Source organism: Zerene cesonia, chromosome 13 (assembly GCF_012273895.1).
Source record: "Zerene cesonia ecotype Mississippi chromosome 13, Zerene_cesonia_1.1, whole genome shotgun sequence".
Taxonomy (NCBI): Eukaryota; Metazoa; Arthropoda; class Insecta; order Lepidoptera; family Pieridae; genus Zerene; species Zerene cesonia.
Window position 1 is genome coordinate 5,440,162 of NC_052114.1, and position 13,851 is coordinate 5,454,012.

A 13,851-nucleotide genomic window follows, 5' to 3' on the forward strand; every position below is an offset into this window, starting at 1 on the left:
CGAGAACTATCTTCTTCATTTGAGTGAGACTTTATTTCAAATGTGGTTTTCGAATATAATACGATATCAGAAGAAAATAAATTTCCCTTCCGTTTTTCTCTTCCGTGTTTATAACGACTCAATATATAATGTAATAATTTAAATTTTCAAGGTATATCTCAATACCTTACTTAAAACACCTAGTCTTCCACGAATGTCGATTGTAACATTTACAACATATAAACTGTTTTAACATTAGTTATTTTTAATTTAACTTATTTAAATAAAATAAAGTGTTGTGACAACTTATCTTCTTGCTGTTTAGTTTAATATTATTCATGTTCATAATCGGCTCATAAGTTTTTTTGAAACATAACGAACTTAATTTGTAATAAAGATATCCAATAATTTAAAATAATGCAGACAGAATATTTATTTCGTGTTATAAAAATAACATTGTGTCAAGTGTAAATACTATGAGAGTTACTAATTATGTGGGTTGTAAATTATTGTAATATTAGTTAGCTTTATTATATACAAATACGGGAGCAACTATATTTTTATCATTTGCTTATTAAATTATACCTACTTCCAATTAAGCAACTTTCTTTTAGAAAAGATAACTGTGAGTTGTGATCTTTTGTTTATTGTTTACAATTTATATGCATAATTGTAAATAACCTTTACCTCATTCATCGACGAGTTAATGTACAAATAGGTCAATAAAGTTTGTAATATGAATGTCATGTAAACAACCAATAAAAAATTGAGTTTGAGGTTTGTATGTAGTCTACTAACTACCTACTGTAAAATGCAATGTAACTGTACATTTTGTATATTCTCCCGCGTAGTTAGATATGTGTTATAGACGGTCATCATGTGTAATTTATTATCTGTGTATGTTTTTAGATCTGAAAAGTGAGTAGAAGGTCGTCATTGTTCTAGAATCGTTTATTTATAATTGTACTGAGTTTACGTGTTACAATTGATATTAGATGTTGAATCGAAAGAATACATAAGGATACATTTATTTATTAGGTGTCGATAAGCTTTTCTATATGTTTATGTTGCGTTACTAGATGTGCCAGCCTTGTCTACACTATATATTTATGTATATTCACTGACTGAGTTAAATGCTGTCGTTCAACTTAACTATGGGTGATGTAACTATAGCAGATGTACGGCAGAGCGCCTCTGTGATACACGTTAGCAATTAGAATAGAAGTCGTCGGTTCAAGTAATATTATGGTATTCGCAATTACTAATGTTATTCTGATTATAATGGGTTGCCCCTGCGTCTCGTGCATAAAATTATCGTTACAAATTATATATTATTGTATTTATTCACTTTATTAACATGTTTAATATGTATTTAATAAAAACAATTGCTTATTAAATATATTATTTCATGAACCTTCCCGCTTTCACAGACAAGGTATACTTTTATTTAAATACATACATACATCTTTTGATCCCTGACCTCACGGCTCAGTAACTGTAAGAAGCATTTGAATTGTGTGGCTGACGTTTGTATAATTATTGTGTTTAAATTTTAATCAATTCTACAGCGCACTGATAATGAGGAACGATAACAGTCAGTAACCGAGCATTGTTCGCAACGCGCGTACACGCGTCTATACAACGAAATTAGTTAATTGATTATACGTTATGCTTATAAATACCTAATGAAATGGCATTATTAATAAAAGAGTATTTATTCAATGTGAAATCTTTGAACAGATGTCATAAGCTGCGTGCTACGAGTGTGAGTGTTCATTTTAATATTGATTACGAATTATCAACATCTTGGCTAACGTGAACTTAGGGGTGATAATGACATGAATGAATAAAAATTATATAAATTTATTGTGATTTTTATATTTGCTGTTTTTTCTACGACATAGAAGTAAATATTTCCTAGACCGAGAAAGGTAAATCTGTGTTGGTCTATGATAGGATTATATTGATACGTTATTCCCATAAACAAAAAAGCTTAGGATCTTCAACCAGCGTCCCAAGAACGAACGAAGTCTCTTTTGTAAAAAGAATAATGTTGAGAAATTTTGAAAGAATAGAAAAAATTCACATTTATAAAGCATTTTAATGCTATAAAACTAAAAATTAAAAAGAATAATGTTATCATAATTTATACACACAAATAATTTTAAATGTAGATAATTCAAGATGACTTCATATATTACATTTTTGCACTTATCATGTAACTTTCATTGCAAACATATTATTATTCTTAGATACAACTAAATGTAAACAATTCTCACGCACAATCTATTTATCTGACAAATTAGTTGTTGTTGTTGACTTTTTAGTTTTTACTTGAAAATTAATTTAATCGTGGAAAGCATTGCGATAATTTATTTTATCGTATTAAAGTTTGTATTTATTAAAACATTTGATAATGTAGGTAAATGACGATAATTTATAATCTTGGTTGAAGAAGTGTACAATGTAGGAATAAAAGTTAAACAAAAACTAAACAGCACCTTTTCAGAATGTTGACATTTCAAATATCAGAGAGTATCGTTTGTCCTACGTTTTAAGCTATAATAAAGATAATGGTTCTTATCATATTTGACAGAGAAGTATCAAACAATGGACACGAACAAACAGTGCATCTATGATAGAAAAACCAACATCTACATATGTTAACTTTCAAGACACTAATAAAAGAAATATACATTTAAGCTATGCGCTGGATAAATCTGTGGCTTTTAAATTGTCCGATATAGGAGAGGGAATACGAGAAGTCGTAATAAAAGAATGGTAAGATTCGCAATATTTAAGGAAGAACACATGCTAGCTAATTTTCATTCGACTCGCTACAATATACTGGTTTACGTGGGCTTCAGTTGGTCAGATTTCAGCAGTCTACTTATACAATGTATATGTATGAGAACGCACCGTATTATATCATAAAAATATTAAAATTCTATTATAGGTTTGTTAAAGTCGGCGACAAGGTTCAACAATTTGACAATATATGTGAAGTTCAGAGTGACAAGGCCTCGGTCACGATCACTAGCCGGTATGACGGTGTTGTTAGCCGTCTTTATCATGAAGTGGATCAAACAGCTTTTGTTGGAGAACCTCTAGTAGATATTGAAGTAGAAAGCAACGAAGAAGGTTAACCGACTACCTAATTAGCCTTTACTTTATGCACATGTGTAATATAAACAAGAATTTAACTCGACAATATTGCTTATGGGTTTTTAGATACGTCAACAACTAAAGAACACGATATATCGACGAAGACAGCAGATATCTCAACTGCACAAAAGACAGAAAACTCTTTGAAAAAGAATAAAGTACTAACAACACCAGCTGTGAGGAGGATCGCTTCCCAGTTTCAAGTAAATTGTCCGCAACACTTTTTAAATTTTGTTATAAAGTTTTTGAACTTCCTTTTCTTTAAATTTCTATGTTTATTATCATAGTATTTTAATCTGATTCCAATTACAATAGTAATATTAAGAAAGACAATATTTTTAGGTGGACTTAAGTGCAGTTACAGCAACGGGAAGAAATGGGCGTTTATTGAAAGAAGATTTGCTTTCATACCTCAATATAACTTCTGATAAGTCTAATGACATTCCTGAGACTGTTAAATCAGATTCCTCTTTTAGCAATGAAACAAATAAAAGTATGGAGGTATTAGAGGACAAAATCGTTCCCGTATCCGGTTTTACGAAAGCGATGGTGAAGTCTATGACAGAAGCAATGGTAAATTTAATTTCCAACGCAGTAATAAAAAGTATAAAATTTGGTGATGTTTATAAATTTTATTTTGTTTCTAGAAAATACCTCATTTTGGATTTTGTGACGAGTATAATGTCACTAATTTGGTAGAAGTACGAGAAATACTCAAACATGTAGCACATAAAAGAGGCGTTAAGTTAACATACATGCCCATCATTTTGAAAGCTGCATCGTTAAGTTTGTTAAATTTCCCTACTTTAAACAGCAGCCTCGACAACGCATGCGAGAACATTATATATAAAGCTAGTCATAATATTGGTGTAGCAATGGATACACCGAATGGATTAGTGGTACCTGTTATAAAGGTAAGATTTAAGAATATTAACACAAATCACAAAAATCTAAACTACCAAAGAATGTATTAAATATAATAGCAGCTATAAAACAATGACACAGTATAAATTGAGTAAGTATAGTTTAGCTTCGATTTGGGAATATGTATATAGACATAAAATTATAAACTACGCACAACCGACCGCCTCCTCGGTATAATGGTAAGGTGAGTGAGTGTAGAACCGAGGGGTCCTGAGTCGAAATCCGGTTGACGGCTGATTATTATCTACTTGTCTTTAAAGAAAACTGATTATGAAACAGTTGTATATCATCCACCCACAACCCATACCACCCACTCACCTTTTGTTGTTGAATTTTCAACTTAGTACAAATTTATTGTTTATTACAGAATGTACAAAATAAAAAAATTATTGATATAGCTAAGGAATTAAATATGTTACAAGACAAGGGCGCCAAAGGTCAACTTGGTATAACTGACATTTCTGGTGGAACGTTTACAATATCTAATATAGGAATAGTAAGTAATCACCTTAGTGCTTTTTTTTTCTTTTTCACTAAATTCTCTTTGAAAATAAGTCACGAATGCAATTAAAATTTCAGGTAGGAGGAACTTACACCAAACCAATAATTTTGCCACCTCAGGTATCAATTGGTGCTTTGGGAAAAATACAGGTACTTGTAGCATATTTTTCCATTAATTTAAAATCGGAAGAGCATACAATCAAGCCGTTTAAAATTGGACAATTTTTCGTATATGACTTGTATTTTAATATCTCTCCAATAATTATCTATACAGTCGTTCTCGATTGACCTGTATAAGCGAATACGGTTAGACGTGTTGGGTTGGCAAGGTAGCAACATGCGGAAGGATCGAGCCCGAGCTAGATATGCTATGTTGTTAGCAGCTCGGGACAGTATTTAGTTATTATTTTAGTCGAAAGAAACAAATTACAGAGCAAAATAAAACTTAAGTGTAGGTTTAGGTTTAGGTATTTATATAGATACAAACAACATACCAAAAGCAATGAATTTTAACGACTAGCTAGCTGGTCAATTTGATATACAACATAATAAATTCAACCTTATTTCCATGAGTTAAATTCGTATTTAAAATGTTTTGCTCCTTAGTGAATCCGACTTTAATTTATGTGAATAACTTTGTGAGACTTGGTGAGAACATTTTTTGTACATATTAACGTCATTTGCAGTTGAAATAAAAAATCTATTAATTTTCAGATTTTGCCAAGATTTGACTCGGAAGGAAAAGTTACACAAGCTCATATTCTTACAGTTAGTTGGTCCGCTGACCACAGGGTCATCGATGGTGTAACGATGGCTCGATTCTCAAATCAACTAAAAGAATATCTAGAAAATCCCTATAGTCTTTTATTGGATATGTAATAATTGCCAAACAATAATATATTTTTTTAATTGTATTCGATTACAGATTTTTATACATACTTATACACAAATAAAGTACACATTTATATTGTAACCGATTGGTTTTGTTTATTAAATGTTGATAAAAAAGTAAAATCATCATAAAGATTTATATTATGGCTATACAAATTTACAAATATTATATAATAAGTATATTACATATAAGATTTGTCTTCTATTATTTGCGGAGAACTTCGAACCGGGTTACTTTAAAATACGCTATGGTCCATTCAGGAATGCAATTCGGCGTATACTCTCGATGGAAACGCGCAAAAATTTCAGTAAATATCAGCGCTTCTATGTTGTTTATCGGAGCCCATTTGAGCGCTAAGAAGGCCATATCAACATCACAAAACTTTTTATCTGTGAAGTTAAACGTATTTACATGCCTTGTCTGTTATCTCTTATATTTAACCTACTACAATGATATTATTAAATATTTCGATTATTTAAATATGATGTAACTAAACATCAGAACATATATGTAAATACCTAGTGCTTTTCAATGTAGAGTAGATGTAAAGTAGATATAGAGTAAAAATATATAATACCTAGTTATCGATTAGTGATATAATAAAGCTGACGAGTTTGTTTTGTTTGAACGCGCTAAGCTCAGTAGGTACTCAGTACGTGATCCTTGAGTTTTAAAGAATATGTCTGAATCACGGGCGAAGCCCGGGCCAATTTATATAGTATGAACTGTACAGTTAAGAATCTACTCGAAAGTCTGAAAAAATGAATCAAAACGAAACGTATATAAAATGTTATTCTAAACTACAGAAATATCTGTGAATTACATAACATTTACTCATAATGAGATAAGATAATAACCAGCAATCCTAATGAAATAAACTTTTCGTGGTGAAGAGATTTGTATGTCTTCATGTTTTAGAGCTAGCAGAGCTCTCTGTTTTTCGCCCCAATTACGTTCAAGCTCACGCAACAAACTTATACGGGCTGGTTTTGTCAGCAAGCCGTTGAGTTCTCCGAACTGACCCTCGCTAATAATGTGGGTCACACGAGATATTGCCTGAAGTATCGTTACAGGAGAAATAAAATGATTATGCCACGACGATTTTAATACGCCGATAAGAGACTGAGGTTATTATTTTACTAAGCTAATCTAACTTGAATTATTGGATTAAGTATTTTTATAGAATTTTTAATAAATGCATACTTTATTGAAACAAAGTAATATTTTCTTAAAACAATACTTCATTATATTAATTTAAGTACCTGTGTGGTCCCGAATCTAAATTCTTTTTCCCGAAAAGTAGGATCCCAGATACGTCTCAAGACAGTGAAATCTATCTTTGTCATAAGCCAATTAAACGGATTTTGCAATAATATCAATTTTGGAATGCGTTTCTTCTTTTTGCTTTGTTTATTTTTTCTTTTAAACATTGAGAAATTATTGTATTGTAGGTCAATGTGATACTTTGGCACTTGCAATAATTTTTTATCATAATAAAGGCTTTGTTTTGGTACTAATTGTCTGAGTTTTACAAATTCTCCTTGAGACGCCGATAGACAGCGAGTAAAGTCATAATAACACCGCGTAGCGGATAGGACCTTCGCCGTACAACAGGTTAATTTGTTTAATTGAGAATTTTGTGATGCGAATCGCGTTGCAATTGATAAGCTTCTTCTCACTAACGAAACCGTTGTCCCAGCCATCTAAAATATACATTAATAATTTGACTCACTATCTCTTTACACATTTCTGTATATTACTATATATTTACTCTTTCTATACAAACCATTACATCGAATTGCAACGTTTTCGCAGGAAAAATAATTTAATTTTTACGCTATTGGTACTTGCATAATTTTACATTTTTTTGTTCTTAGATATTGTTTATTTATATTATCTTAAATTTCATGTTATTACACACTCTTTGAAATGTGTCATCCATGATTGTCATTTAAAAGTTTATAGATTTGCGAAGGAGAATTTAAGTTATATACTTATAGTATGTAGTTTGTACTCATGTTAATACCGATGGATGTTTTCAATCAATGGGCATAAAATAATTAAAAAATTTTTCCAATTTATATTATTATAATTAATTTTATACTACCGAGAAGAGTTTTTACATCGACACTGTCTGTAACATATACTTACATTTTTTCTAGATACGTGTTCTTGTCACTGAACATCTCCTAAAAGGCCAGACCGGCTTTTAATGAAATAGTTTGTGAGTAAATGAAACTCCTCGAATCCACCGAAGGTGAATGGATGGTTTGATGGTTTAGATTATGATTATTTATTTTTAATTATGTATATATGTAATATAGGTGGAGAAGGTATGCCAATCATTCTTTTAATTGGTTATTTTTAGTGAGTGATTTAAATATCAAACATAATTACGTTCAACATTTTAATTGAGCATTCATTAGTTAATTACAAGAAATCTTTATTATTTGGATGTAACGAATAAGCTTATAGAAATTAGCTAAACACATTGATTTAACAATAATTAATTAATAAATGGTACACTTGGAGATACCTGAAATAGATGACAAATTAGATAAATTATTATTTGTGCACAATTTATTAGACTAACATATTTTGATACTAGACTATATATAGCTTTACTTTAAATATATTGGGTTATTAATTCAGCTGAACAAGAAAATATTTTAAAAATCAACTGCTGTATATTATTAGATATTAGGTATATACTTATATTATTGTATATTATTATAAATGCAATTAAATATCAGGTTAGTGTTATCTTGAAAATCGTAAACTCTTCTAAGCATAACCGGTTTTATTAATGAATCAAAATCACATTTATCAAATAATAAATTTATAAGGAAAATCGTGAGAGAGTACATCATTTAGCCCCATGTGGGCTATTGAAACATGTAATGAACATTTTCTGGATTTTGATTTTATACCTATGTTGATAAGATTTTAAATCGATTTTATCTGTATCAAGATAAGTAAATTGCATTGTTATCATCTAGTATAAATTTCATCGACGGGCTTATTTGTTTGTATTTATCGCTAGAAACCGGTAAGTATTTTTATTGAATCTATTTATTATCTGCACATTTGTGTTTAATTCACGACACGTCATCTTTGGTAACCGGTTGTTCATCATAGACGTATTGTTCTAATTCAATCTGTGATGTTGTTAATTAATTTCTCACTTATTGAATTGCATTCAATAACCCTGGAATTAATTTGATACCATACATGTCTAAACCTTTTTTTAGTAAAACTTAATGATCAGTTATAGTTAGTTTTACGGAAATATCTTCAAATGTAAAAAAAAACTATTAAATCAGCTTCTCATAACATTTTTAATTATATTTATTTTAAGCATACAATGTAACTTACGAATATCAGAACATTATTTAAAGAACATAAAACATTCGTGAAGCGGGATCTTTAACCGCGGCTATAACTGATTCTTATTCCATTAACATTGAATTTAGAGGGATGTGGGCACTACTGGGCGTGGTAGCCTTGGCTTCGTCAGCCACAGCATGCTGGTCAAGTATCACAACGGTTAGCGGCACCCACGCTCCGGAGACCGTGTGCTCTGGCAGCATTATATTCGCTGATGACTTTCAAGAGTTCGATCTTGAGAAATGGCAACATGAGAACACATTGGCCGGAGGCGGTGTAAGTTGTGTTCACTACATACTATAAAAGTTGCTTCCCGCGTCTGTCCCTATGTATGTATGTATGTTTAGATCTTAAAAACCACACAATGGATTTTGATGATTTTTTTTAATAGATAGTGTTTCAAAAGGAAGGTTTATATATATGATAACATCAAATAAACTATTTCGAATTAAACGCATGCGAATGCGCGGGCAAAAGCTACAACAACAAGTAAAATTAATGGGATTTTATAGTATACCTAGAGGAAGACAACAAATTTTAAATAATTTTAAATTCATAGGTGAACAATGTTACCGTCAGGCGAACCGCCAGCTAAGTTGCCCGCTATTAAGTGTCCCAAGATATAGAAGTATAATTATACCAAATTTCATCGAAATGGAACCGGCTGTTTTTGCTTAAAACTTGAAAAAAATAACCTAATCCCAGTAATACCACTCCCTTTTTCATATTTTTTAAGTTCAGAATATACGCTTCTACAGATTTGTGATTTGTAGGTATTTGGTTTATATTTTAAAATGTATATAAAAGATTATAATTAAATTCATAATTAAAATTAAGAGAAGAACTTAAAAAATAAAAATTTCTTCTAGAATTGGGAGTTCCAGTACTATAGCAATAATAGAACAAACTCATATACACGCGGTGGAATTCTCTACATCAAGCCTTCATTGACATCAGATCAGTTTGGAGAACATTTCCTCACAAGTGGTCTCCTTAATGTTGAAGGAGGCGCACCTGCTGATAGGTAAAAGTGTATTTAATAAGCATTCACGAATAATTAAAAATCATAGAAAAAGTAATTTGAAATTATCTTTGCTAAAATATCTGTTACGGTAATCGCAAAATCAAGCAATCACTGCTCAACATAATCACAACGATTATTACTTATCTGCCTAGCACACATCACAATCTGTACCATTAAAATTTAATAGTCGTCACCTGATGGTAAAAATTGCATACTATATAATCTAATCATTATCAACAATTAGTTGGCATAATAAATTATAAAGGATTGAGACCGACTCGTTTTATCGTACAAATGAACTCCAGACTCCACCTGAATGAATTTTCAAACTAAAGAATATTTGTAGGGGCAGTAGTTGCAGGGGGAACCCATATCTTAATCTGAGATCGCTTTTAATGTTAAATGAAATATCCAATATTTTCAGATGTACAAATCCACAATGGTACGGTTGCGAACGCCAAGGAACACCAACCAATATCATAAACCCTATCAAAAGTGCTCGATTACGTACAGTACATTCTTTCAGTTTTCGCTATGGCCGAGTTGAAGTTAGAGCTAAGATGCCCGCTGGTGATTGGTTATGGCCAGGTAAACTAGTGTATCCCATTTTGTATGGAAGAGATAATTATTTTTAACCGGCATTTCAAAAAATAATATATAGAAATTATGAATGTGATATTTCGTTTATGGAAACTTTTGTAAAGTCAGTACTCTCAAAAAATGTATATATATGTGTGGAGCACAATATAAAAATTTGTTACTATCAGTCCTGAGCAATATATAGTTCCTCATACTTAATTTCAAAATCCGAATTCGTAGGTGGAATGAGAAAAATTTTGAGAAAATAGTTTATAACTTTCTCAACATCTTTTTCCGCTTTCCAGCAATCTGGCTAATGCCTGCACACAATGCATACGGTACATGGCCGTCATCAGGAGAGATCGATTTAGTAGAATCTCGCGGTAATCGTAACATGTTTTTAAATGGAGTTCACATCGGAACACAAGAAGCTGGCTCAACTCTCCATTATGGACCATATCCAGAATTAAATGGATGGGAACGTGCCCACTGGCTTAGGAGGAACAGCAATGGGTACGACAGAGCTTTCCATCGCTATCAATTAGAATGGACTCCAGGTAATGCCATTTTCTAGAGTATTACGAGTATAATATTTAATTATGGGAAAAATTTGTTTTATCCAAGTTTGTCAAGAGGTATTTTTGTGATTTTATTGTATCGTATCAAATTTGTAGCATTATTTTATCAACACACTTTCATATTAGAATATATCCTGAAGCATTTTTCTGTAAATTGTACATGTTTATTATTATTATTTTTTACTGTAGTGAATGATAAATTATAAGACATAAGGGCAACAACAATAAGGCATTATAAAACAAGCTGTTAACTCATATAGTTTATATTCATTAGTAGAAAGTGAAATTATTCCTGATTATTATATACTTTTTTGGAATGGACTCGTGCGGCTAGCCTTAACACCTACTTAGTTTGATATGATTTGATATATTATAATTACTTTGAATCTCTGTAAGAATTTATGTATTAAATAATTAAAACATTGTAAAAACATCACAATAAAAATAAAACATTTCTTTAAAAGATCCATGGGACATCCTAAATTATAATAGACCAGTATTTGCAAAAACTTCACTAATATTATAAATGCGAAAGCGTGTATTTTTTTTTTTTTTGTTTAACGCGCGTTACAGTATTATCATGTTTAGCAGCTAGTTTGAGTGACTCAAAGGTGTGCAATTATTTTATAATAAGTAAATTTTTGATTACAAACATATATCACTTAATACAAACATATTAATACTCTGTAATCATATTTCAGATTATATTAGATTTAGCATCGATGATGTGGAACTAGGCAGAGCGGCACCCGGGAACGGAGGTTTCTGGGAATATGGTGGCTTTAATAGAAATCAAAATATTCTCAATCCCTGGAGATACGGCAGCAAAATGGCACCTTTCGATCAAAAAGTTAGGATTATTCTTACTAATTATTAGTGTTCTGTTATTTTCGAATAGAATACAAAGAGTATCACTACATAGTTTGTATGCTTAAATCTTTAAAACTACGCAACAGATTTTTTTTAAAAGATACGAGTGAATCAAGAGGAAGGTTTATATGAATAATAACATCTATGAAACTACTCCGAATTTAACGCCCGCGGTCCGCCCCGGCTTTGCCCGTGGTACATTTATAGCTTATAGCTTTCCTCAATAAATGGGCTAACTAACACTGAAGGAATTTTTTAAATCGGGCCAGTAGTTCCTGAGATTAGTGCGTTCAAACAAACAAACTCTTAAGCTCTATAATATTAGTATAGATTTGGCTTCAGAAAACGCTGAAAAACTCGTCTAAATTATATCTGAATACAAGTATGATTTATGATTGAATTTTAAATCAAAATATATGTTTCCAGTTCTACCTAATCATGAACCTAGCAGTTGGTGGCACAAATGGATTCTTCCCTGATGGCGTTGCAAATCCAAGCCCAAAACCATGGTGGAATGGCTCACCAACGGTATCTGTCTTATTTTGTTATCCATCTTATGTATATAATAATATCCTACATACACTTAGATATACAACATAGGTATAACATAGCTATAGGTAATCAATATCATGAAAGGTATTTTGTTAGACATCCGATCTTTGTTTTCACCAATGACGTCATTTCCTTAAAATCGCTCAAACTCAAACATTTGTTTATTCAATTAGACTTCCTATAGAAGCACTTTTGAATCGACATATTACACAGTTTTAATATTTACTACCAGTTCGGAAGTTTCTATTGTAGAAGCGTATACCTTGTCCCATAAATGAATTTTTTACTTTACTACGCCGGAAATATCAGTATACTGTGTAAATATTAGATAGTAATACACAATCATATTACAGGCACCAAGAGACTTTTGGAACGCAAGAAATAATTGGCTACCAACATGGAACACCAATGTAAATAATGGTGAAGACGCTGCTCTACAGGTCGACTATGTACGCGTTTGGGCGTTGTAAACCAGAAAACTGATAAAATTAAAACTTTTAAATAAAAAATAAAACGTAATCTAATTTCAATCCGAAGAAATGTTTGTCATCAAAATTCGTTCATGAATTACATTACATTTAAAATAAGCGAAATTAATAAGATGCTTTTCAGACGGACGTTTCGGTTATATTTCACAAAAATTCAAGAGCATAAAGAATAAAACCATTATTTAATTTTTCTATCCAATGTGATATTATAGTTTGTTTCTTTCTTATCAATAACTATCCAACAGATCTAATATGACAGACAGAGATCAATGGACCGACAAGATCTTAGGACCTTGTAGTAATCTTAAGATTGCATAACTGACATTGAATGAAACAACCAAGCATCTCGTGAATTGATCTCTAATACTAGTTATATGTAGTACAGTAACTATAGGTACAGCAACATATAACAAAATATATTCTTCACTTATTATTATTACAAGACAAATAAGGACATGTGGATTATTATTACTTCGTTTTTTTTTTTAAATTGTAGTTAGCAATGATTTATAACATGCAAGACAACTTTTCAAATTATTTTGAGGAAGAAAAGTAGAAATTACAAATAAGAATTTTTTTAAGGATTTGCGCTTAAATAAAAGTTGTTTTTTTTTCTTAACAGCATCATTATATATTTCAGTAGTCACATTTACATAATAAAGCCATAGGGCGATAAATACTATTAGTATCGGATATCATCTTACTTGTAATCAGTCCATATGATAGAACCTAGGGCTCAGGTACTGCGCTGGTTTGTTTTTCGACAAAGGTGTAGAAGTGGACATTATATAAGATGGAATCGGCCGTCTTTTATCAGTGAAAGGACTTATACGGGAATAATATCGCCTTTCTATCACCTGTAATGCAAAATTCAACATTTTTGATTTGATGTTAATATATAAATAGCAATTA

General features: G+C 31.0%; 4 protein-coding genes across 4 annotated transcripts in view; 2 read left to right on the forward strand and 2 right to left on the reverse strand.

The window, feature by feature from the left end:
- The first annotated feature begins 1,582 nt into the window (after positions 1 to 1,582).
- On the forward strand, positions 1,583 to 5,518 carry LOC119831522 (lipoamide acyltransferase component of branched-chain alpha-keto acid dehydrogenase complex, mitochondrial). Its single transcript, XM_038354927.1, has 9 exons — positions 1,583 to 1,744; positions 2,576 to 2,760; positions 2,936 to 3,120; positions 3,211 to 3,347; positions 3,487 to 3,717; positions 3,792 to 4,058; positions 4,436 to 4,564; positions 4,648 to 4,719; positions 5,284 to 5,518. Exons 1-9 carry the CDS (start codon positions 1,670 to 1,672, stop codon positions 5,446 to 5,448), a joined length of 1,446 nt encoding a protein of 481 aa, XP_038210855.1. The 5' UTR covers positions 1,583 to 1,669; the 3' UTR covers positions 5,449 to 5,518.
- A 125-nt stretch (positions 5,519 to 5,643) lies between these two features.
- On the reverse strand, positions 5,644 to 7,169 carry LOC119831416 (m-AAA protease-interacting protein 1, mitochondrial). Its single transcript, XM_038354747.1, has 3 exons — positions 6,724 to 7,169; positions 6,319 to 6,517; positions 5,644 to 5,850 (listed from the first exon to the last, which is right to left on the reverse strand). The coding sequence occupies exons 1-3, from the start codon at positions 7,162 to 7,164 to the stop codon at positions 5,666 to 5,668; spliced, it is 825 nt and encodes a 274-aa protein (XP_038210675.1). The 5' UTR covers positions 7,165 to 7,169; the 3' UTR covers positions 5,644 to 5,665.
- A 1,448-nt stretch (positions 7,170 to 8,617) lies between these two features.
- LOC119831096 (beta-1,3-glucan-binding protein-like) lies at positions 8,618 to 12,940 on the forward strand. Its single transcript, XM_038354351.1, has 7 exons — positions 8,618 to 9,124; positions 9,718 to 9,872; positions 10,297 to 10,460; positions 10,757 to 11,008; positions 11,731 to 11,879; positions 12,326 to 12,427; positions 12,805 to 12,940. Exons 1-7 carry the CDS (start codon positions 8,939 to 8,941, stop codon positions 12,919 to 12,921), a joined length of 1,125 nt encoding a protein of 374 aa, XP_038210279.1. The 5' UTR covers positions 8,618 to 8,938; the 3' UTR covers positions 12,922 to 12,940.
- A 614-nt stretch (positions 12,941 to 13,554) lies between these two features.
- LOC119831586 (rab-like protein 3) overlaps positions 13,555 to 13,851 on the reverse strand; it is a 4,150-nt gene continuing 3,853 nt past the window's right edge. The window contains exon 6 of the mRNA XM_038355000.1: positions 13,555 to 13,796. Within this exon, the coding sequence (XP_038210928.1) occupies positions 13,650 to 13,796 (147 nt within the window). The 3' untranslated portion in view covers positions 13,555 to 13,649. The remainder of the gene's footprint in view (positions 13,797 to 13,851) is intronic.